The sequence below is a fragment of the Eschrichtius robustus genome, chromosome 3, assembly GCF_028021215.1.
Source record: "Eschrichtius robustus isolate mEscRob2 chromosome 3, mEscRob2.pri, whole genome shotgun sequence".
Classification (NCBI taxonomy): Eukaryota; Metazoa; Chordata; class Mammalia; order Artiodactyla; family Eschrichtiidae; genus Eschrichtius; species Eschrichtius robustus.
Genome location: NC_090826.1, coordinates 168,138,345 through 168,161,456, shown reverse-complemented (window position 1 = coordinate 168,161,456; position 23,112 = coordinate 168,138,345). Strand labels below are relative to the sequence as shown.

Here is a 23,112-nt window from a genome sequence, read left to right as displayed (position 1 = left end):
TCACAGCACTTCCTTGCACAGATCCCAAGGAAGAATCCTGCCTGATTTCTCCCATCTGTTTGTACCATGTCCCTAGTGTACTTAAACACTAGTGGGGGGACACACACAGTAGGTTCTTGGACATGCTAGTAGTAAGAAATAGATTTTCCACATTTTAGATGTAACATTTCCTTTGTGTCTAAACTGAATTCTCTATCTAAATGTCACACTCCATGCTGTCATCTTCAGGGTTTTGGGTGCCTTTGCTCCAGCTCCAAGACCAAACAGTGCTCGCTGTAAGAAGACGGAAACTGTAGACCTTTCTTATTATGACTTCATGCAGTCTGGCATAGCTCAGTCCTCACTGCTAACTACTAAATGTACTTCCTCCAGCAGCTTTTTCCACGTACGCCTCTGTCTCTAGTTTACTCAAAGCACAGTTTACTCTCTCAACCCCTGAACCACGGGCAGCATCACCTACTACTATATTATGGAAACAACTGAAACTTTGGTGGAATGTAGCATAGACGTTAAGAGGGTGGGCTCTGCAGTAGATTGCCTGGGTTTGACTCCTGCTTCTAACACTAACTGTGTGAGCTTGGGCAACTTATTTAACCTCTCTGTGCTTCAGTTCCTTATCTATAAAATCTATATCTACCGCATAGGATTGTTTTAAGAATTAAAAAATAGTTTAATATATGTCAAGTGTTTAGGACAGTGTTTGGCACATAGTGAAGTTCTATAAATGTTGACTATTATTATTTTTAATATATCAGTACACTTAATGCTTTTACTTTGTATGACCTCTTTCCTTTTTAATGCCTTGCAGTCTGACTTTTACCATCACTCCTTTCCTGGCGATACTGGAGTCAGTGACCTCTTTGAGAAACTCATCTCATTTCTTCTCCTCCTTAGTTCGATAGCATGTAATCCCCGTTTACCATCCCTGCATAAGCTGTCTTCTTTTTTGCATTTCATGGCTCTATGCTTTTCATCACCCTATGCCTTTCCTTCTTATCCTATGTGCTGTGACCATTTCTGACCTCTCTCACTGTTGATGGAGCCTGCTTTTCCACCCTTCACATGACTGTCATTTCCATAATACCTTGCTTATTGTTTTTTTCTTACCCCTTCTCAACTGTTAAAAATTTCAGATCCCCATTTCCTGTCTGTAGTTCTCATGGTGATGGAATCCCTATAATTCACAATAGGCTGTAGGACATCTTTATTTAAATATCCGGCCAAACAAAGCATCAGAGGAAGAACACTTTGTAATCCTTCAACTGAAGCACTTGCACCCTAAGTTAGCATAGCCACGTACTGTAACTAGATATTGTTGACTCAGGAAAGATCTTGAACTTTGGAAGAAACTAAAATTTAAGGAAGCAGAACAATATGGATTTTAAAAAATAATCTATTCAAAAATAACATAATGACAGGGGCTTCCCTGGTGGCGCAGTGGTTAAGAATCCGCCTGCCAATGCAGGGGACACGGGTTCGAGCCCTGGTCTGGGAAGATCCCACATGCCGCTGAGCAACTCAGCCCATGCGCCACAACTACTGAGCCTGCACTCTAGAACCCGCAAGCCACAACTACTGAGCCCGCGTGCCACAACTACTGAAGCCCGTGCGCTTAGAGCCCGTGCTCCACAACAAGAGAAGCCACCGTAATGAGAAGCCTGTGCGCTCGCCACACCTAGAGAAAGCCCGCGAGCAGCAGCGAAGACCCAACACAGCCAAAAATAAATAGATAAAAAATAATAATTTAAATAAAGTTAAAAAAAAAAATAACATAATGACAGACAACAATTCCAGGACTAGTTTTACTGTAGATCAACAAAGTTCTGTTGCTCATCAAAGGCCTTTTATAGGTAATCTAAGATCACTACCTTATAAGTCATTTGGACAGGTATTTCTAAAACTTCAAGAGAAAAGATCAACTAAGACTCACTAGGAGTTACCAATTTGAAATGTTATTGGGGGACTTCCTTTTTATCTATGTCCCTAAACTTGAGCTAACCTGAGTTTTAGCTGTCTAAGGTACTTAAACTTTTATCTCTGGCTGTCTTAAAAAGGGTGATCCTTTAGGCAAAACTAATCTATGGTGATAGAAGCCTGAATATTGGTTACTTCTGATTATGTTTATTGATTAGAAGGGGCACGTGCGAGCCTTTGGGGTTTCTGGGAAATGTTCTATATCTTGATCTGAGTGGTGGTTACATGGATGTAAAACCCATCAAGCTGAACACTTAAACTTTGTGCCTCTTATGGAGGAGTTGGTGAAATAGGAATGGTTTAAAAGAATGACATAAGGGATTTAAGGATCTCTCCCCTTTAATTCTAAAATATCCTTTCACCTTCTTGGCCAGTCTGTATACACTTGGAAGGCAGGGATAATGTTCTCTTAATTTTTATATTCCTGATTGTGCAGTGGGAGGGAGGTTGGAGGCAGGAGGAAGGCTTAAGGGCTGGCATACTCACCTCCTCCCAGGAGAGTTTCTTAGTAAACCAAGCTCCACTCTGAGCTACCACCTTGCTGTTTAAATATGTGTATATTTTTTTCCTTGATTTGAAGATGGCAAACTTAAGCTACATTTTTTAAAATAAATTTATTTATTTATTTTTGGCTGCATCGGGTCTTCATTGCTGTGCGCGGGCTTTCTCTAGTTGCAGCGAGCAGGGGGGCTACTCTTCGTTGCGGTGCGCGGGCTTCTCATTGCGGTGGCTTCTCTTGTTGCGGAGCACAGGCTCTAGGCACGCGGGCTTCAGTAGTTGTGGCTCACAGGCTTCAGTAGTTGTGGCTTGCAGGCTCTAGAGCACAGGCTCAGTAGTTGTGGCTCACAGGCTTAGTTGCTCCTTGGCATGTGGGATCTTACCGGACCAGGGCTCGAACCCGTGTCCCCTGCAATGGCAGATTCTTAACCACTGCGCCACCAGGGAAACCCCTAAGCTACATTTTATGAGCTTTTATTTTATTTTAAAATTTTTATTTTATATTGGAGTAAAGTTAATTAACAATGTTGTATTAGTTTCAGGTGTACAGCAAAGTGATTGAGTTATACATATACATGTATCTATTCATTTTAAAATTCTTTTCCTATTTAAGTTATTACAGAATATTGAGCAGAGTTACCTGTGCCATACAGTAGGTCCTTGTTGGTTATCTATTTTGCATATATGAGCTGCATTTTTATTTCGGAATCTGAAAAATATTCTGTGACATAATCACATTTCGCATATATCTTGCCTTATTTGCTTTCCCACTTGCATCTTCTGTTAGCCTCTCATCTTCCTATTTTGGTTCTTGAGAGTAGAAATTGTATTTTTACTTTTTACTGCTCAAAAGTGCTTAGTGAACTGGAATTTCTAGGGCGGAGAAGAGATGACAAAATGAATGATTTAATAATGCTAAGAAAATAAAGGGCTGTCCTTAGGCAGCTTTCCTTAGGGAAGGTAGTAACACATCTTTCCCATCCTTCTGCCAAAGATTTTATGATAGAGGTAAGCCAAGATTATAAAAAGATTTAAGTTTTCCATATGGAAGAGCCAGATGTAGGGCCAGGAAGAAGGAAAAGAAAGGGTGTTTTTAACATTTATAACAAGGGAGAGCCCTTGGATTCTACATATGTAAGCCTTTTCCTCCAAAATACTTCAACCTTTGACATAAGTCAGGTTCTGGGAAAACTTACTGCGCTCAGTTGACTTAAAATTGAATGTGAGTTTACTTTGTAAGAAATATCTGTTCGCAAGGAAAGCATATGGGAAACTTGCTGTAATACTGCCCTTGAGGTTCATGCAGTTAGTTGTCTTGTTATGAAGTTGTTCTGAATGAGCTGAAAAACTTTTGAAATTTCCTTTACAATCTTTGTTCTAGACTGTAATTTAGCATGTGCATGTCATTGGAGAGTTAAGTTTCTTGTATTTGGTTGGGGGCCCATTTAATAACCTCTTTTGATCTTTCACTAACTGAAATTGTTTTCAAGTTACAAATGCAAGAATAATACTGTAAACCTGTTAGTTCTTTAAAGGGAATTAGGATTTCCTAAATATATTCCATCCTGAGACTTGGCTATCTTGACTCCAGAGTAACTAAAACAATGTGATTCTGTGATAAGAATTGGATCAATGGATCCACTAGGACAGGTGAAACAGACCCTAGCGTGTTTAAAACTTTAAGAAAGTAAAACTCCTCAAAAACTCAGTGGGCTCTCGACTTCCACCTAACCCCCATTCTCAAACAGGGCCAGACTTACCTTATCTTCTGATCATAGGCAACCCTCTTTCAGGAAGTGGGGAGGCAGAAAGTGGATCTCCATATTTCCGTTACTCTCTCAGCCCAGTTTCCCCAAATCCGGCTAACAAAATGGGCACCGACTAACTGAGAGATTTCTGTTACCACTATTGTAGTCCTGGAAGGACCAGTCAACCTCCAAATCCACATTTGTCCCCATTGATAATTAAACCCAAGTGAACAACTGTTACTAGATGGCGCCAAACTGTGTACTAGGACGGATTTGGATGGTTCAGCCAGACCATGGAAATTCAGTCTCCTAGCTGAACAGGTGCACCACGATCGGCTCGTTATTCTCACAATATCAAATGCCATACATTTTATAAAAATGAATTTTTGGACTCTACTTTTCCCCTTACAGTGAGGCCTTACAGAAAATAATAATCGAAGCATCACAAAGTAATAGATTATTACTGGCCTAGATTATTAGTAAGTGGAATTGGGAAAAACTGACATCTGGATCAAGGATATCTCTTTAACTATAAAAGTAGTCATCAAATTACAAAGGAAAATTCCAGCTATTGAAAATTTTAAAATACATGTCAAAAAATCATGTTAAAAAACATACCACAAACTAGGGAAATTTTGATGTTTCAGAGCTTTAATACTCTTATAAGTAAAGAGGAAAGATATATATATATATATATATATATATATATATAAGCAAAAGAGACATAAAGTAATATATTAATGTGATTACAATCGTATATATATGTTAAATAAATTTGGGAAATATAATGGAATATTATACAGCTACTAAAAATCATGTTTTCAGAAGCTTTTAATTACATGGGAAAAACTCATAATCAGAAGTGGTAACACTTTATGCATCCAGTATGGTCCTAATTGTGTGCATACTTACGGCGTATATTTAGGCACAAAGGAAAAAATAATGAAAGGAAATAGATCAAACAAAAAGAATTACAGAGGTTAGATCGGTATAGTAAGAGTATGGCTGATTTTTTTCTTCATAATTTTCTGCATTTTCCAGGCTTTAAGAAAAGTGTATGTTAGTTTTATAATCAGAAAACCAAACTAACATCAAAACAGAAAATACATCTCCTCAGAGTAACCCTTTTAACTTGAGCACTTCTTCATGTTTTCTCTTCTGGTAAAACTCACTAGGTTGGTGAACTAGATGATTCCTCACCACTTCTTATCCCACCAGCGTCTTTGATAACTTGGCATGATTTCCTACAGTGTTTTTTCCTCCTTTGATACAGACTACCAAAAATGTGTTACTACATCACAGTTCATCCATCTTCATATTTATCTAACATTAGCCTGGGGAACTCTGCCCCATCCTCCTACTTAGCCCTTTTTTCATAAACCATTTATCTAGCCATTTAGAAAGCCAGTCTCTCTAGCTATTCACATAAGGAGCTAGCATTCTCTTTCAAAGCATTTTAAAACACTAGTTCTTACCTACCTTATGCGGGGGGTGGAGGGTTTATTGATTATTCATATGAAGTATTTCAACATGGAATTTTGATGAGGGGGACCTGGCTTCCCAGATTTTGCCATGGCAGAGTGTTGAAATACTTATGTGATGACTTGAACTCTCTGAAATTCCACACGAGAATACAGTAGAATTTCACGGCAGGAAAGGACCTTAGAAATAATTTAATTCAACTCTCTTTATATTGCAGATGAGGAACTTGAAGCTAGAGAGGTTAAAACCCAAGATTAATCCCCAGTTAATAGCAGGTCTTCTTACTTCTCACTGTGGTCTTTTTAATATGTTATTCTTAGAATAAGTTCCTCAGTTTGGTTTCATGATGTTTGGTATGATAGGTTTTGGGGTTGCAGACAGAATCTATGCCGTTATGAATTGAATGCAATGAACTTAAAGTTTTAGCCTAGTTGCCCTAGTACCAGGATGTAATGAGGACCTCACCACAGCTTGAGAACACATGGTCCCACCATGTTGGGGTGTTCCTCATTTTTCTTCAGGAAATTCTCGTTTATTCTCAGTCTAATTCTTTTAAGCATAGTTGATTTTTTTTTTTAACCTCAGACTTTGAGAAGAAAACCCTTTTCTATCAGTATTATTTTTATAAAAACTGTGCTAGAGTTTTGCTTTGATCTTTTTTATTAAAGCTTCTGACCATTGAGTTATATAAATTTAACTTTTTAGTTAAAGGATAAATATGGGAAAATTTAGTTAAGGAAGAAAAATCAGTTTCACTATATGTTGTTGTTCTTAAAAGCATAACTAAAGAATTTCTGTAGAAGTTGAGGGAATAATCTATCCTCATGGCCAGTAAAATGAAGATATCACAACAGCTGCAAGATATTGGTTACACTGTTGGAATTCATTTTGATACAGTGGATTTTTATTATTTTTTTAACTTCCCCACCCCCCTAAAGTTTTTTGGTAGCAGGTGTGACTTTTAACCTTCCAAACTCAAACTTGTATGATACTGAATAACTTGGTGGGGGCCAAAATATGTGGGAAATGAATTTTAAAAAGATTAATAATCTTGTAATGTGGAGCTCAAATCATAGTTCTTACACTGAACAAAATGCAGACATGTTATACTAAAAATTGAAGACCAGCAATGTTGGACAAAATAATTGGCAGGTTTGTGAATTATGATTATGTTTATAATTTTGATCTCTAGTCTAATTGATGAAGGCCTTGTCCTATTAATAAAATAGATAACTTATTTTCAGGAATGCAAATAGACCTTCACTGAGGTGGGTGTTTTTAAAATAAATTTATTTATTTATTTATTTTTGGCTGCTTTGGGTCTTCGTTGCTGCGCACAGGCTTTCTCTAGTTGCGGCGAGCGGGGGCTACTCTTCGTTGCGGTGCGCAGGCTTCGCATTGCGGTGGCTTCTCTTGTTGCGGAGCACGGGCTCTAGGCGCGTGGGCTCAGTAGCTGTGGCTCTCGGGCTCTAGAGCGCAGGCTCAGTAGTTGTGGCGCACGGGCTTAGTTGCCCCGCAGCATGGGGGATCTTCCCGGACCAGGGCTTGAACCCGTGACCCCTGCATTGGCAGGTGGATTCTCAACCACTGTGCCGCCAGGGAAGCCCTTTTACCGAGGTTTTACTTAATATAGAAACTCTTAGCTGTATACTTTGTAATGAAAATACAAAACATTTTTACTTTTTTACAGGTAAGATCCATAAAATTTTGAAAGTGGAGAAATGTTTGTGTATCTTTCTTATCTTAATGAAAGTAATAAAATATATTTGTTGAATCAGGCTTAATGTAAACCCCCAAAATATACTTGTAAAACTATGCCCTCAACTTCCAGATTAACCTTCTGGACAACCCCTTTGCTCTGTAATTCAAAGTATCACTAGCTTCATTTCAGTAAGCACCGCAACTATTTTTAATTCATTATATAGAGATAAGTTAAATGTAGTTTTAGGCATTTCTAATTGTACTTAAAGTACATCATTATATACAAATATTAAACAACCGAGAGTATGGAAGTGTGTTATACATAGAATATATAAACCTTGGTTTATCCAAAATTTCACCAGAATTTTTCTTATAATATATATATTTATTTTAATATTATTGATTATATAATTATATACAGTACATTAATTGTATTAATATATTTTATAATTATATAATATTTTGTAATAAATATATAATTATATAATTAATAACATTGATTATATAATTAATTAATGATACTATATATTATTATATAATACTATATTTATGACAATAGATACTCACATTTTGATTCACATATGTATATATAAGATTCTCAGAGATCCTCTGAATCATTAAAGGAAGTTTAAAGTCTTTGCCATTTCTTTTCCTCTCAGCACTGTACACCTAGAACTCTACACTAGCTCGCAACCTGATCTTCTTATCCTTAGCGTTTCCTGCACCTTGCCACCAGATCATTCATCCTAAAATAGTGTTTTCGTCGTATCCATTCTTGCTCAAGAAACTTTAGCAGCTTCCTATTTCTATTGCTTGCTTCCCGCCTACTCCAATAAGCTGCCCTCCGCACTGTTCCCTCCTAAGTCCTCCTGACATTGCTCACGCTGCTACGGGAAGGTGTCTGGCATAGGTCTTGGCACAGTGTTTGTTTCCGTTCCCTCTGCTTCCTGTTTATCTGTCTGAAATCTATCTGTCCTTCAAGACCTAGTTCAAATTCTACTTACGTCAAGTTCAGGGGATACTCTTTGGAGTACTCTGTTCCAATATTATCTCCCTGTTCCCCATTCACTTAGTATTTTGTACTATTTAAGTTTCAATTATTTTCTTGTATTATTCTCTAATTGTTTCTTGTCTGGAAGTCACATTTCCCTGGCAAATTGTCCAAAGCGGTGGTTCAAGCTCTGACTGTGTAAGCTCTATTCCAAAACCTACTGAACCAGATCCCTGGGAAGGACCCTGGAAATCCCTTTCTTTATTTAAGCTAACCAGGTGATTCCAATGAAGATCAAATTCCTTGGTGTCATTTGAACTGTGCAGTAAATATTTGAATTGAACAAAATTAACTCTAGATTTTGTATTAAATGTATTTTGTTTTAAGTTCTTTGAAAATTTATGATCTGTGTATAGTGTTACCTATTTTCTTCTACTATATAGTTAGCTGGGATGCTTCCATTCTCCCCAAATTCTGTATCAGTGAGAGAAATTTTCAAAGAAAATATTTCAATCACATGTACCTAAATGAATGCATATACAATTTCCCTTTATAAAGTTCTTTTTCACTTCTCTTTAACTTTACAACGAATTCATGAATACATTCTCATGAAGAATTCAAAAATACAAAGTAAAACTCACTTTTGATTCCTTCTCTCATGGTAAACAATTTGCCATGTTCCCTTCTGAATTTTTAGCGTACATTTACATATTTTGTATATCATTTTTCCCATAAATGCTGGATGAATTATTTTGAAACTTCTCACTTTGTCTTGGTGCTCTTTCCATATCAGTATGTGTATGTGTATGTGTATGTTTCTGTATTCATTCTGTACAGTGTTCCATAGTATGGGTGTACCACCATTTATTTAAGCATCCATTAAAGATGGACCTTTAGGTTGCTCTCACTTTTTTCCTTACTGTAAACCACACCTCAGTGAACATCCTTGCATGTGCACTTTCGTGAACACATACCATTTGCTCTTAAATAAGATTTTCCTGTTCTGCCCTCATTTTCATTTTTGGTTCACAAGCAGTTTCTCATAATCTGCATCAGGGTACTGTCTTCCAGGTTGTGGCCAAAAAGTACAGGATCAAGTCAGAAAATTTGCATTCCAGACCTGGCTCTTCATTGACTTGCTCTGTGATCTTGGACCTTTTTCTTCTTTGTTACGTGAAAACAAAGATTAGAGGGATGACTTTTAGGGTTTCTTACAGTTCTAATGTTTTCTTTTTCTGATTAGGCTTGCAGGTGTGATACCATTTATTTTTATTATATTCAGCTATTAGCAAGCACCATTTGAATCTTGTAAAGTAAATCATAAAGGTTCACAGTGCTTATGAATAAGAGGGCATTACACTTTATTCCTCATTAGTCTTCTGCACTACTGCTTAACTGATGCTTGAATGCCATTTCCAGATGAACTACTCGTAATGGTGGTGGTGGTGGTAGCAGAGGATGAGGGGGAGAGGGAGGAGGGGGAGTTAGACCTTTTTTTCTTTGGATAATGCTCAACAGTTTACAGAAAACTGTTGCTCATACAGCTCATTTTCAGGTATTATCCATTTCTCACAAATCCTGAGAAATTAAAGGACTTGTTCAGATCATTCAGCTAATGAGTTTCAGGGTCCAGACTTGAGCTCACATCTTTTTTCTTCCATATATATATATATATATATATATATATGTATACATATTCTTTTTCAGATTCTTTTCCATAATAGGTTATTACAAGACATTGAATATAGATCCCTGTGCTATACAGTAGGTCCTTGCTGTTTATTTTAACTCACATCTTTTGATTACTTAGTTCACTACTTTCTTAAAGACAATTTCCCATGCTCAAATATTTATTTAATTGATGCTGAATTTCTTTTTTAACATTTATAAAGAGATTGGTATTTATTACATGCTCTTTAAATATTAGTCCTCCACTCCCAACCTTATCCTTGGTCTCCTAGTTTATTTTATATTTTGTGTAGTAGTGGGACTCTGGTCGGTTACAACAGTTTGAGACAGCAAGATGACCAGTACTTTTGAGTCAACATCTCTTGAGCATTCAGGACATGCATTACGCAAGTAGTTGTGGTTATTGTTATCCTTCAAATCACTTGACACAGACCATAAACATTTAGCTCTGGTGCATGAAGATAAATTAGAGGCCAAGCTTAGCTTGTCTACAGGGTATCTGTTTCATCTTCACGATAGACCCCAAGTGTGCCAGTGATGATTCATGGAAATACTTAGTGATGAAGATTGGTTTTGTTTTTGTTGGAAATCTTTTAAAGAATGCTCATCAAAGTGTGGATTCTTTATTTTCAGATTCTTTCTTCCTAACATACCAGCAATGAGCTAAAGATATTGCTTGCAGAATACCCTTTTACAAAAAGGCAATGTGGCACAATCCAATGGGACTAAAGTATGGGACTATTGAGACTAAAATGTGCTACTTTAAGCACTTTCTTATTTAAATTTGGTTACTACCATGAAGTAGAAAAAATATGTCCTTCATAGCATTTTAGTTGTTCAGAAATATACAAAGCTCTTTTTTTCCGTAGCTTTGATTTTCCTGAATGCTAGGAAAAGCTATTTGGAATTTGTGAAACTTGATACTGCCCCTTTCTAAGTCGTGATATTAATTCTGCAGCTATGTCAACAATGGAGTTCTCTAGACGGGTAGCATGTTTTCATGTTTTAGTGGTCCCATTTCCCTCACCCTACAATCTCCCACTGTCTTCCCAAAAATTATCAAAAGAGAGAGAAAAGGTGAGGGAAACCAAAAAAACAGGCCATTTGTAGCTTTTCTACATTTTTTTCTGTTTCTTGTTAACTTTTTCCCTCACATACAAATTACCTTTTAAAAAAATCTTCCTTGCCTCTGTGTATCCCCCAACCCCCACTGTCATGATTACCCCACTCTGCACCCCGCACCTTCCCTCCTTCTGAGAACTTTACAGTGTCGTTAGTTAGTCCCTTGACCGATATATGTGCACATACCACAATTCACTGGTCATCGGAGCTGGAGCCAAGGTTCTCAACTGCTGTTACAGTTCTCAAGTGTGAAGTGCTGGGGCAATTAATTACTTATTATGAGTACTGAGTTATAAGTGCCTTATTTATTTTTTTGAAAGCAGAGTTGAGCTTAGCCCTACAATCATGTCAGTGTCATCCACTCGCATACAGAAATGCTCTCTTGAATGGGAGAGAGACACTCCAGCTAGTCATCTGGGGATTGTGCACAACCCAAGCTTATTTACGCTACAGCCTGTGGGAGTGTGTCATGGAGCATGCAAATGTCATCTGCCTTGGGGCTTTTTCTCAGCAGAAAAAAAGGCTACAACCCTAACCAAAGAACAAGCAGATGTTCCCACCTAAGATTATTATTTTTTATTTTATTTTATTTTTTTTTTGGCATGAGTTTTGACCAGACAGTATTAAAAGGTGATTGAACCTTCGAAAAACATGGTTTCTCTCTTGTTTGTTTTTACCAGTTGTTATTTAACAACACAAGACTGAGGTTAGGGGGAAAAAATCATTCTGCAGATTTTATTAGAAAGCTATTAAAAGTAGCAAATCTGAAAGAGGGTACAGATGAAGGGAGACTATTTTTGATCATGTAAGTATGTGGTGGATTCCCTTGCTTGCCTCCTTAAACAGGTATGTTCTGGTAAGAGATTGTAGGGCAGAATTCAAGATGGCAACACCATAAACCATAAATCAAACAGGTTTCATGTTTTACCTGCAGTTGTGGTTTTGGTGTTTCAAACATCTGTTTGTCATGTCCATTAGTATAAAAACTTCAAAGGGAACTTATGTTTTCCCAGGAGGTATCTTTGTGGTAACCTTAGTTTTTCTTTTTCAAGTGATGTCAACAATCTCTACTTATTGTCTCAAATTTAACATAAAATGAGGTCTTTACTCAAGCAGAAAGAATGTGATGGATATGTACTTGTTTCTGTCTCTTGGGAGCAAACTAGTCATAGATCCATGAATTTCTCAGTTACAAAAAAAAGTGAATGGGGGTGAGTAGGAGGAAAAAGAATATTTACATTTGTTACAACCCAAAATGTATATAATAAAATATTTTTTTGCAACTGCTTGGTATGATTTAGCCCAGAGCTATGGCTCTGAGGATCACCTTGGGTCTAAAGACAGCAAAGTCTCTTAACTTCTTGTGGAAATTCAAGAGGTAGTTTTGAGGATGTGTAACTTGAAAACTGGGAGTGAAAAATTAAGGCTTTGTGTACAAGTTAAGTGATTGGTTTCTCTGGTCAGTGTCTTACTCTCCCTTTCTGTAAAAAATAATTTTTCTCACAAAGCTCATTAATAGCTTCATCATTGGTGTTCAGATAGCATGTTCTTTAAAAAGCAGTGTGTGGTTGTGGTGATGGACACACAACTCTGTGGAAGTACTAAAACCCATTAACTTGTACAGTTTAAATGTATTAATTATATGGTATGTGAATTCTATCTCAATAAAACGTATATTTAAAGAATCAATATATAATTATATTTGAGAAGATAGTGGGGTTTTTCCCTTGGTAGATTTACCCCCCAAAACGAGTGTTCTTCATGAGTTCTTCAGTAGCAGACATTTTTATTGAAAGCCCCATTTGTGTAGAGCAAGTTTCAAGTCCTTCACCAGCTCCTGGGGTTGTAGGTGTGGTCTTTCCCTCTGCGCTCAGATGGCCTGGCTCGACCACATCCACAAAATTGATATTGAATTAGGCATGAGAGAAACAACTGTAAAAGATTTGGGGCAAAATCACCAAAACTTAGATTATATATTGTAATTAGTGAACTCAGGCTATTCACAAGTATCTGAAGTCCTCCAAAACTGGAAATCATAGACAATGCAGTATGATAAGTAAGAAAAGATTGGCGGCTGAGTATACATTTAAATTTAAGTTACGATTAGATATTTAAGGAATGTATATGGCACTTTTTTTAGAATTTTTTACTTTAACCTTTCTGATTAGCCATCAAATTAATGATTTCTGCAGCACTGAGGAATAAGAGGGCCTCTATTATAGGATTCAGAGGCACAAACGAAAACTTAGAAAATGTAGTAAAGTGGTAAAGGAGCTTAGGATTGGCAGATAGGAATGGGCTGAAGTTACAAAGTGCGTGTGTGTGTGTGTGTGTGTGTGTGTGTGTGTAACAGAAAGAGAGATAAACAAATAGAAAATAAAACTAAATTTTCCTGTGTTTATATTTATGTCCTCATTTTCTTGCTATCCATTGACTACTGACTTCAAAGCTGTTGAACCTGAGAAAAGTAATAAAAGATGCTCATTCATTAATCCAGCAAACTCTGATCTGACATCCACAAAGGACCATACATTCTACTAGGTTATGGAGATGTGAACACAAATAAGATGTGGTCCCTGGGTATGCTTTTAATGTCAGTTTTTAGCTTTTAAAAGTGAATTCTCTTTATTGTACATATATAAGAAGAATGCACTTTGGGGGGGTTTCTTTAGTAATGCTGTGAATATTCGGTCTCGTACTTGCTCGTAAAGCAACAAGCTCTCTTATGCTCTTCTTACTGGAAACTCTGACTTTAAATTCCACATCTCCTAAAAGAAATAATACTTCTTTTCCTGTATGACACATGAATACTTTATGATTATCCCTATGTCATTTTCCCCCCTGGCATTACAGACCGACACACACAGGGCTAAGAACAGCAAATTAGGAATCAAGAAACATGAATTCTCTCTACAGCTCTGCTCCTACGACCCTGAATGACCAAAGGCAAACTGAGGCCCATCTCTACAAATAGGACTGGGATGAAATTGGAATTGTCTCTTCTCTAACATTGTTCCCAGTGCTTGCAATCTCTGGAGTTGTTCCATCTCCTTGAGTTTAGTATTTTTAAGGGGCTTAGACTCATTAACAAGGACATGTACATAAAGCATGAAATTTAGAACACATGCATCTTTCATGTAAACAGATTAATGCAAAGTGCGTTCTAGAATGTAAGTTCCATGAAGTTTGGGACCCTGTTGGTCTCAATCATGGCTATAACAGGAGTTAAATAAATATTTTTTTAAGAATGAATACATGTATATTAGTGAGACATGTAATGGAGAGGGAAAATATGAAAGGAAACTTTAGATCTCAAAGAAATTCTAAAATAGGGCTCTAACTACTGGAAGAGTAATAGCTTGAAGTAGAAAGACTAGAAGATAGATTTTTCATTTTGTTTTATTTCCTCAAAGTATGGGACAGCCTGGTGGAAGATTTCAGGTTAGGAGAGAGTACACAGGTAGGAAATTTATTCATTTATTCAGCCAATATTTAAGTGTACTCTCAGTATTAGTGTAATGGTGATCAAACTTTTTGATCTCACGACCCCTTTACACTTTCAAAAATTATTAAGGATCCAAAGGTATTTTGTTTATGTGGGTTGTATCTGATATGTGCCATATTGGAATTGAAACCGAAATTTAAGATTTTTAATTTAACTTATTTGAAATAATGACAGTAAGCCCTTTACATGTTAACATAAATAATATTTTTCATGAAAAACAATATCATTTCCAAAACAAAAAAAAAGTTTAGTGAGATGATTAGTATCATTTCACATTTTTGCGAGTCTCTTTGATGTGTGGCTTCAGAGAAGACAGCAGGATTCTCATACCTGCTTCTGCAATCTACTGCAGTCTGCTGTTCGGTTGAAATATACAAAATTATGGAGAAAACCCAGCTTTAAACAGGTATGGGGGTTGGAAAAGGGAGGCCCTCACAAACTCTGTGAAGGATCTCAGGAACTCCCAGGGATCTTCATCCCACACTGTGAGAACCACTGTATTCCAGAATGGTGAAACGTGAGTAGTGACTTGTAGCTGAAGAAGGAATACAATGTTTCTAGTTGAAGAAGGTATTGATGTCCTATTTAAAAAAAAAAAAGATGTTGGGGGATCCTTGATAAGTAAGAAGCAGCCTGGATTGGAGACTTGTATGTGGCTTCTTGTTGTGAGAGAGATGAGGGAGTCTGTAGCTGTAGGTTTGGGGAATGTTACATGGTATGACTATGATTCCCTTAAGAGGGTGTGATAAGAGTCTGGGAAGATGCCACCTACTGGTGTACAAGATGTTCAACATTCATTGTTAAATCCAAAATCTCTCAAACAGAATCCTTTTTAAGCCTTCCAGGATTTTTTCGTAAAGAGAGATAACAAGTAAAATGTTGAATACATATATAAAGCATTTGTTTATATTACAATGCCTTGTTTCTGATTGTTTTTCCTTTGCTTTTTTTCCAGCCCATCCAGACCTTTCAAGTTACCAAAAAGGTAAAGTAGTCTGGATTATCTTATTAAATAAGTATATGCTTTTCCCCTTTTAGTATTTTCTTTACATTTTGCTGCTGTTTTCGCCTTCCTCGTTCATATTTTTGTGAAGGAAAACTAAATTTCCTCTGAGTTGGCTGCTTGAGGAATCCTATACCTCCAAAAGTGGTTTTAATCCCAAGGTAGACATTTAGCCTTTAAATGCTATTTGGGTTTAATCATTTATATTTGCATAATTATTTTGAATTTAATCATTTATATTTGCATAATTATTTTGAATTTGCATAATTATTTTGAATTGTTTTGAATGGATTGGCTTCTCAGTGTCCTCCTTATTAAGAGAGAAACTGTTCAGCCAACTACCATGACTTAAATTCATGGCAATTTATTTCAGCTGGGTTGTCTGTGTTTCTAAAAATTTTGCTATCATGTTAAGATGGAAGTATTCTTTTATGTGGAAAATTTTAATTTTAGTTTTATAGTAGAAAAGCAAAATTTTTAATGGACAAGAGGTTCTGAAAAAAGCATTGTCTCATCAGCTATCCTTGTACATTGTGGTTCCAGATATACTATTATTTAAGAAATTCTTAGTGATCTTTGAAATTCATTTGCTGAAGAAGCTCAGATGCTAATAACTCTGAAGCCTACCTCAGGAGAGCCATCCTTTCTTTGGAGTAAAATTACTACATAAATTTTAATTAGTAAACTCCTTTCACATTTAAAAAATATTTTTAAAATTGTAATAAAATAGACATGGCATAAAGTTTACCATTTTAACCATTTTAAAGTGTACGATTCTGTGGCATTAAGTACATTCACATTATTATACAGCCATCGCACCATTCACCTCCAGAACTTTTTTCCACTTTTCAAACTGAACCTCTATACCCATTAAATAGTACCTCCTCATTTCTTTCTCCCCCCAGCTTCTGGCAACCACTATTCTACCCTGTCTCTATGAATGTCATTACTCTAATACCTCATATGAGTGGAAGAGTACAGCATTTGTCCTTTTGTGACTGGCTGATTTCACTTAGCATAATGTCCTCAAGCTTCATCCATGTTGTAGCACGTGTCAGAATTTTCTTCCTATGTAAGACTGAACGATATTCTGTTGTATGCATATACTACATTTTATTTACCCAATTTTGCAAAAAAATTATGGAAAAAAGATGAAGGAAAGAGGTTTTACAGGTAAATATGGCATATGAAGAAAATGAATTTCCATTTTTCTAGAAATAATAGGGTCTTCTTAAGTGACCAGAAGTTTTATATTTTGAAAGATTCGTATATATTTGTCTCTGTTAATAGACTGGTATTTTTAAAAACCTGAATTTATTCTTTTCAGTATATACACATATAAATACAACTTCTTCCTAAAATTAGCCTTTTCTGATTCCCCTTTCCTACCCCAGCTGGAAGTACTCGCCTCCTTCATTGAATTTACAAAACATTTTATCTGTATCCTTCTGTTGACCTGGTTTTGTAGGTATTTGTGCACCGGTCTGATTTTCTGAATTAGGCTCTAAGTTCCTTGAGGATAATATCCATGTCTGCTATTATTTTATTCCCAGAATGCCTGCCTTCTTACTATGTAATGTTAATTGTTGAATGAGTTTATTACTTCACAAGAAAGAAAGAGTTCTGTACTGTTTTCCTCTGTGAAATTCCATAAGCTTCAATCATTCCTCCCACTAAATTGATAGTTGATGCCACTAGAAATGTTATGATTAATAACATTTAGAAATGGGTACCCTTAAAGGCCAAGAGGAAAAAGGGAGAGATATTAAAGGAAACAGAAAGAAGGAAACCGAGGAAGAAGAGATTTTTTAGGAAGCAAGCAGTAGCTAAAGTGTTAAATATTGCTCAGGTCAAAGAAGATGAAAACCAAGAGAGTTAGTTGACTTTGGCAGTTTCAGAAGAGTCATGAGAGCAAAAGCCAAGCTATCAGGGGTTAAGGATTGGGTAGTTGGTCAGGAAAAGGAGGCCTCAAGTGCAAGGTACTCATACTCTCTAAAGTCTGGCTCTCTGCTCAGAAAGGAAGGGGTGAAAGAGAAGAGTGTTTCCAGAAAGGCAGCAAAGGGCAAAAGAAAAAAGTCTTTGTAAGCTGAGAGGAAAATTTACCCTGGAGGGTCTTATTGTAATACAAATGGCCCATTTGAAACAGGCCCCCATATAATGTCACTACAGCATAAGTTAGCCCTGTAAGACACTTCATTTGTTTTAACAGTTATTTCTGATCTTTTCCCAGAATAAACCCAATAATAAGGTGGCTGAGAATCTATGAGGATATTTGAGGGACTTCCCATTGGATCCTCATGAAAATCCATCATGGCAGGAACAGCCTGGACCAGGGTGCCAGGCAGCCTGCCCACTTACTCAGATCCACAGTTTACCCACAAACGCAATCCATTCATTCTGCTCTTCTGAGCCCTTCATATCTGTACTATTTGAGACTTAACCTACTGAGAAGTGCCATGGATACACTTTTTTATAGAGCAGTGCCGTGGATAGTGAACTGCGAGCCTAACCTAAGCAGCTGATACAGCAGTAAGTAGGGCCTTGAGGAAAACTGTTACCTGGTCAGTCACTGGAAAATGACTGCTTGCTGTCACCCAGGAGTTACAGAAGTGGATTGCATTTACAATTATGTTGTGTGGTCTAAAGATTTACAAAATTAAGATCAGGCAGATGAAAGACAAGTACTACATGATACGCAGAGGAACATACTATAGTAAAAAGAGTGGTCCTTTGGAAAATTCTTCCCATGCACAGAAAAGAATGTGCAGGTTCTTTATTCAAATTTAAACTTAGTTAGAATATGTACCTGGAACCCAGACTCACCATGAAGGGAATTAGCCAAAAAATATAGCGATAAAATTTAGAGGTCATTTTTAATTTCCTTTATTTCTCCAGTTTTCCTGCTTTATTAGATTTTTGCCTTAATATTACAACCATTGTCTGGGTTTCGTATTATACACGAAACTTTTGTTTCCCACATGGTGCCCATAGTTACACAACATCTTAGAATAGACAGCAGGAAGCAGAAATAGCCTCAGCAGTTTTGTGGTATTTAGGAGAAACCCTGTCTGAATGACATTTACTCAAAATAGCTGGGGCTTTCCCCCACGGTGCTTTATGTCCTCAGGAAGGTGATTCCATTTCTTAAGTGTGAACAGTTGTCTCTAGGAAAGGTTAGCATGTGAAACATCTGCTTTGTGAGGAAGTGGACTTGTAATATAGTAAGGTTAAACGTGTTTGGAAGAAATGTGCTGAAATCACTAATGCCGTAAAGTTTCCATATGTAGTCAATGCATGGATATGGTATAGAGCAGTGCTGTAAAATCAAAACCAAATGTTTTCAAAGGCAAGAAAAAGCAATTATTGAATGAGGTTTTTAAGGTTGCTATGCATGTGTGCAGATTTTTCAAGAACACAAACAAAAAGTCATTATATGGGTAAATTAAACCACAGTATGAAAACTAAGCAATTTGGGGCCCACTGCCCTCTATTGATAACATGTTTGTAAGTAAAAATGCGTAACTTCTGGTTCATTTGAAAGAAAATTGATCCATTTAACATAAAGTATAATGAGTAATTGTGTAAGCCTGGGGCCATTTTCATTTCATAGGGCTGATATTTTAAAGGTCTAAAATGTAAAGGGCTCTTTAAGTCTGAAGCAATGAACAGAAGGTCTCAAATGTGCTATTGACAAAGGACTTTATTGCTTCAAACCGATTACTTTCATCTTAGTTCGCAGTTGGTAGAAGAGGAAATGAAGTATAGAGAATATAAGCTTTGGGTGTGTTCTAGAAATATGAACGCTTCTGACCACTTGGTGTTTACATTTGAACAACTACAACCAGCGTATTGTGATTTATTTGTTTTCATTACGTTCAGAATTGTTCTTAAAAAGTGATTCCATCTTATCTAGCATAATTTTTCCTTAATGAGTTTTTAAATGCAGAATTTACAGTCCAGTGAATAATGTTCAAACTTGAAGTGCTTTGGGTCTAGGTGATTTTGCATAGAGAAATTAACTATTAGTGTGGCTTAGGAATTTAATTTTCAAATGACAGTTTGAGGAAGCATCTGTTTGTAGCAAGTTGACTTATTCCTGATGTCTTCTGTTTCTCTTGTGTTTGAAGCAAGAGACGATATCATAGTGGTTAAGAGGCCAGACTCTAGAACCAGACTACCTAGGTTCCTAGCTTTGTGACCTTTTTTTTTTTTTGAGATATTATTGACATGTAACATTATATTAGTTTCAGGTGTATAACATAATAATTTGATATTCGTATGTATTGCAAAATAATCACCACAATGAGTTTCGTTAACATTCATCACCACACATAGTTACAAATTTTTTGTCTTTCTTGTAATGAGAACTTTCAAGATCTACTCTCTAAGCAACTTTCAAGTATGTAATACAGTATTATTAACTATAGTCACCATGCTGTGCATTACACCCCCAGGACGTGCTTGTTTTATGAGCTGGGCCAGCTTGTGACTTTGAACAAGTTATTTAACCTGCCTGTGCCTCAGTTTCATCTCATAAAGTTGTTGTGAGAATTATATGAGATGATAATCTATGTAAAGCATGAGAGCAACTGGAACTCCTAGTGGGTGCAGCCTATTGTTCTTTATTTTCCTAAGGTTGCTTTTAAAAGAACAGTAATGAAAAATGCCTGTGCGAGTGCTCCCTTAAAGCATAATTATGTTATATTTTAACTTCCTTATTACAATTTAATTTGAATATCTCCGCAAAGCCAGATCTATGAATTTGAGAGATCAGAATATAAAAATCAGCCGTCTATTCTTAGAGACATATAATAGTTTTTTTCAGAATGATGGTTAGAGCCACTAGCTTGCTTTAAACTGCTAGCATGGTTTTGCAGAAAAACTCAAAGTATATGAGCAAGAAGCCTATTTCAAATGAGCCAGAAATAGCCATCAGAGCAGCCCAGTGAGCTAAATAACACTGTTGAGAATAATTGTCCACAAGTTAAATGTTTCATTTTTTCTCTAATAAAAATTCAAGAAATCTGAAGTTGGCAGAATACATTTTGAATTTTAGAAAAGTTCAGTTTAGTCAACTTCTATGGAGCACTCAGTTCTTATTGAGATCTGGAAGCATCAGGTTAGGAAGGCATGGTCCAGGATCTTATGGAAGGGCCCAGAAACAGATATTTCAATGGAAAGTGGTGAATGAGGGTGTGGGAAGGGTGTTGGAAGAAATGGCTTAATGGTGGGATTTGGTAACAGAGAGGAGTTTTCTGAGGTGTAGTAAGAAACTAAAGCCAGGCTGTGGTGATGAGAGAGTGAAGGGAGGATAGGTACATACATGGGTGTTTGTTCATCTAATCAATAGATAGTTACCACGCACCTTTTAAAAGGCACTGTTCCAGGCACTGATACTACACTAAATCAACCAGTCAATCAATCAATAGTCTCTGCCCTCATGGAGCTCACAATCTAGTGGATAAGTTCATTATAGTTTTAGCTAAATGGAAGGTTAATAGGTTTATGGGGAGGTTTCAGTTTGGTTTGGTTATTCTTATGACTTACACTACCTGAACCTGTTTATGGGCTGAGCTCTTTTTCAAGAACTGATGGAGTAAAAGTAGGGAGAAAGGAATAACTGGAGAAACAAAAGTTCTGAAAGAGACTGCAAGGAGGATGGAGCCTCTGTTAAAATACGTTTCTTTCCACTTAGAAAGTGTAGATTTAAGAGGTTCTTTTTCCCAGGCACAGATGTAGCAGTGAAATGTTATTTGTCAGGAATGGACATTATTCTTGCTCTCAATAGCCTGTAGCATCTGACCACTGCTACTTTATCACAAAAAATGAGAGGACAGTGATTTTCCCATTTTCTACTATAATTATGTATAAATACTTATAATCTCATGCGATCTTTTACTGATAAATACCTGTGCTAGGTCTGAAATAGGAAGATTTAACAAATTGCTCTCTTAGGTAGCAAAAAAACTTTACTCTGCTTCTAAGAGGCTTTCTTTGTGATCTCTCTCTGCTTTTGTAGTTATGCAGCCCTGATAGCAGACTGGCCTGTGGTTGTCTTGGGCATGTGCACGGTGTTCATCGTGGTCTGTGCCTTGGTTGGAGTATTAGTGCCAGAGCTTCCTGATTTCTCTGATCCATTGCTGGTAAGGAGAATTGAGCCAGTAGAATCTGTTTATTTTCTTTAGCCCTCAATCATCTCAAAAGATTAAGTATTTTAAGACATGTTGCATTATGTTATTTAGTATCCCATCCCTTTTAAAAACCTTCTCAAGCCATCAGTAAGTATACACTTCTCTTTCTGAAAAGTAGAGACATGTCTGTATTCTCAGGTTCTTAAAAGGGGTCAGGTAACTTGCTCACCATCAAAAATCTGGAAATTTGCTTCTTGGTCTCCATGTTTAAACTAAAAAGCAGAAAATTAGAGAATCTGCAGACTGTAAAAACGTCTTCAAAAAATCTTGAAGACTGAGTGTCACCTTTTTTCCCAAAGACGTTAAGGGAATTTCAGTATTACTGAGAGATAGCAGGGTCTGTTTTTAAGTAAATGTCCCTCGGGAGTGGAATAGTGAGGAAAGTATGAGCAAGGATAATGATAAACCCTTTGTAAAACACTGTTGCATGCATAACACAATTTAATTTGACCATGATTTTTTTATAACATAAAAATAAATGCCAGGTATGAATTTGGAAGAGAAGCTTCAGATAAGTTTTTTTTTCCTCTTTCCTGAGACATGTAACATACCAAAGAATCAAACTGTTTGTCACAGTAAATAGGTGATCATTATTATGTCAAGTCATCTTGTCTTAATGCAGTTCGCCTCTGGAGTAGCTGTGAGGAACGTGTATATTTTTTGTTGAAAGCTATACATCACCTTGACATTGTCTTCCCGACCTGTTATAACTATACTTAGCCTGAAATGAAGTACACTAATGGGAATTTGTAATATTTTGCCTTAGGGTTTTGAACCAAGAGGGACTGCAATAGGCCAGAGACTGGTCACATGGAATAACATGGTGAAAAATACAGGATACAAAGCAACATTAGCAAATTACCCCTTTAAATATGCAGATGAACAAGCCAAAAGGTAATCATTTATTAACTTTTAGACAAACCACTGCTAACGAATTCCACTTTTAAACATTGCCTGAGCAAAAAGATTACATCTAAAATGTGTGGCTCAAAATCTTTGCCACTGAATTTGTTGAAATTGTCACTGTCTTTTAAGATTTTGTTGTATATTAGTGAGGGTTTGGGGTTTTCTTTCCTTTTTCAGAAGTGAGAAAATTAATGTTGGTTGCTTATGTTCATCCTTCCGACTTAATATCAAGCGCTTAATAGGTCATGACTTTGAGGTTGTACTGTTACCAGTAGGCTTCTCAGCCTTGAAATAGTGAGGAC

At 36.6% G+C, this 23,112-nt stretch overlaps 1 protein-coding gene across 4 annotated transcripts in view; it reads left to right on the top strand.

Annotated features, from left to right (window-relative positions):
* Positions 1-23,112, top strand: part of DISP1 (dispatched RND transporter family member 1) — a 213,047-nt gene that overhangs the window by 176,733 nt on the left and 13,202 nt on the right. For all 4 annotated transcript variants that reach the window (XM_068541778.1, XM_068541779.1, XM_068541777.1 and 1 more), the window contains exons 3-5: positions 15,666-15,695; positions 21,733-21,856; positions 22,671-22,798. In XM_068541778.1, coding sequence (XP_068397879.1) covers positions 15,666-15,695; positions 21,733-21,856; positions 22,671-22,798 — 282 coding nt within the window. The remainder of the gene's footprint in view (positions 1-15,665; positions 15,696-21,732; positions 21,857-22,670; positions 22,799-23,112) is intronic.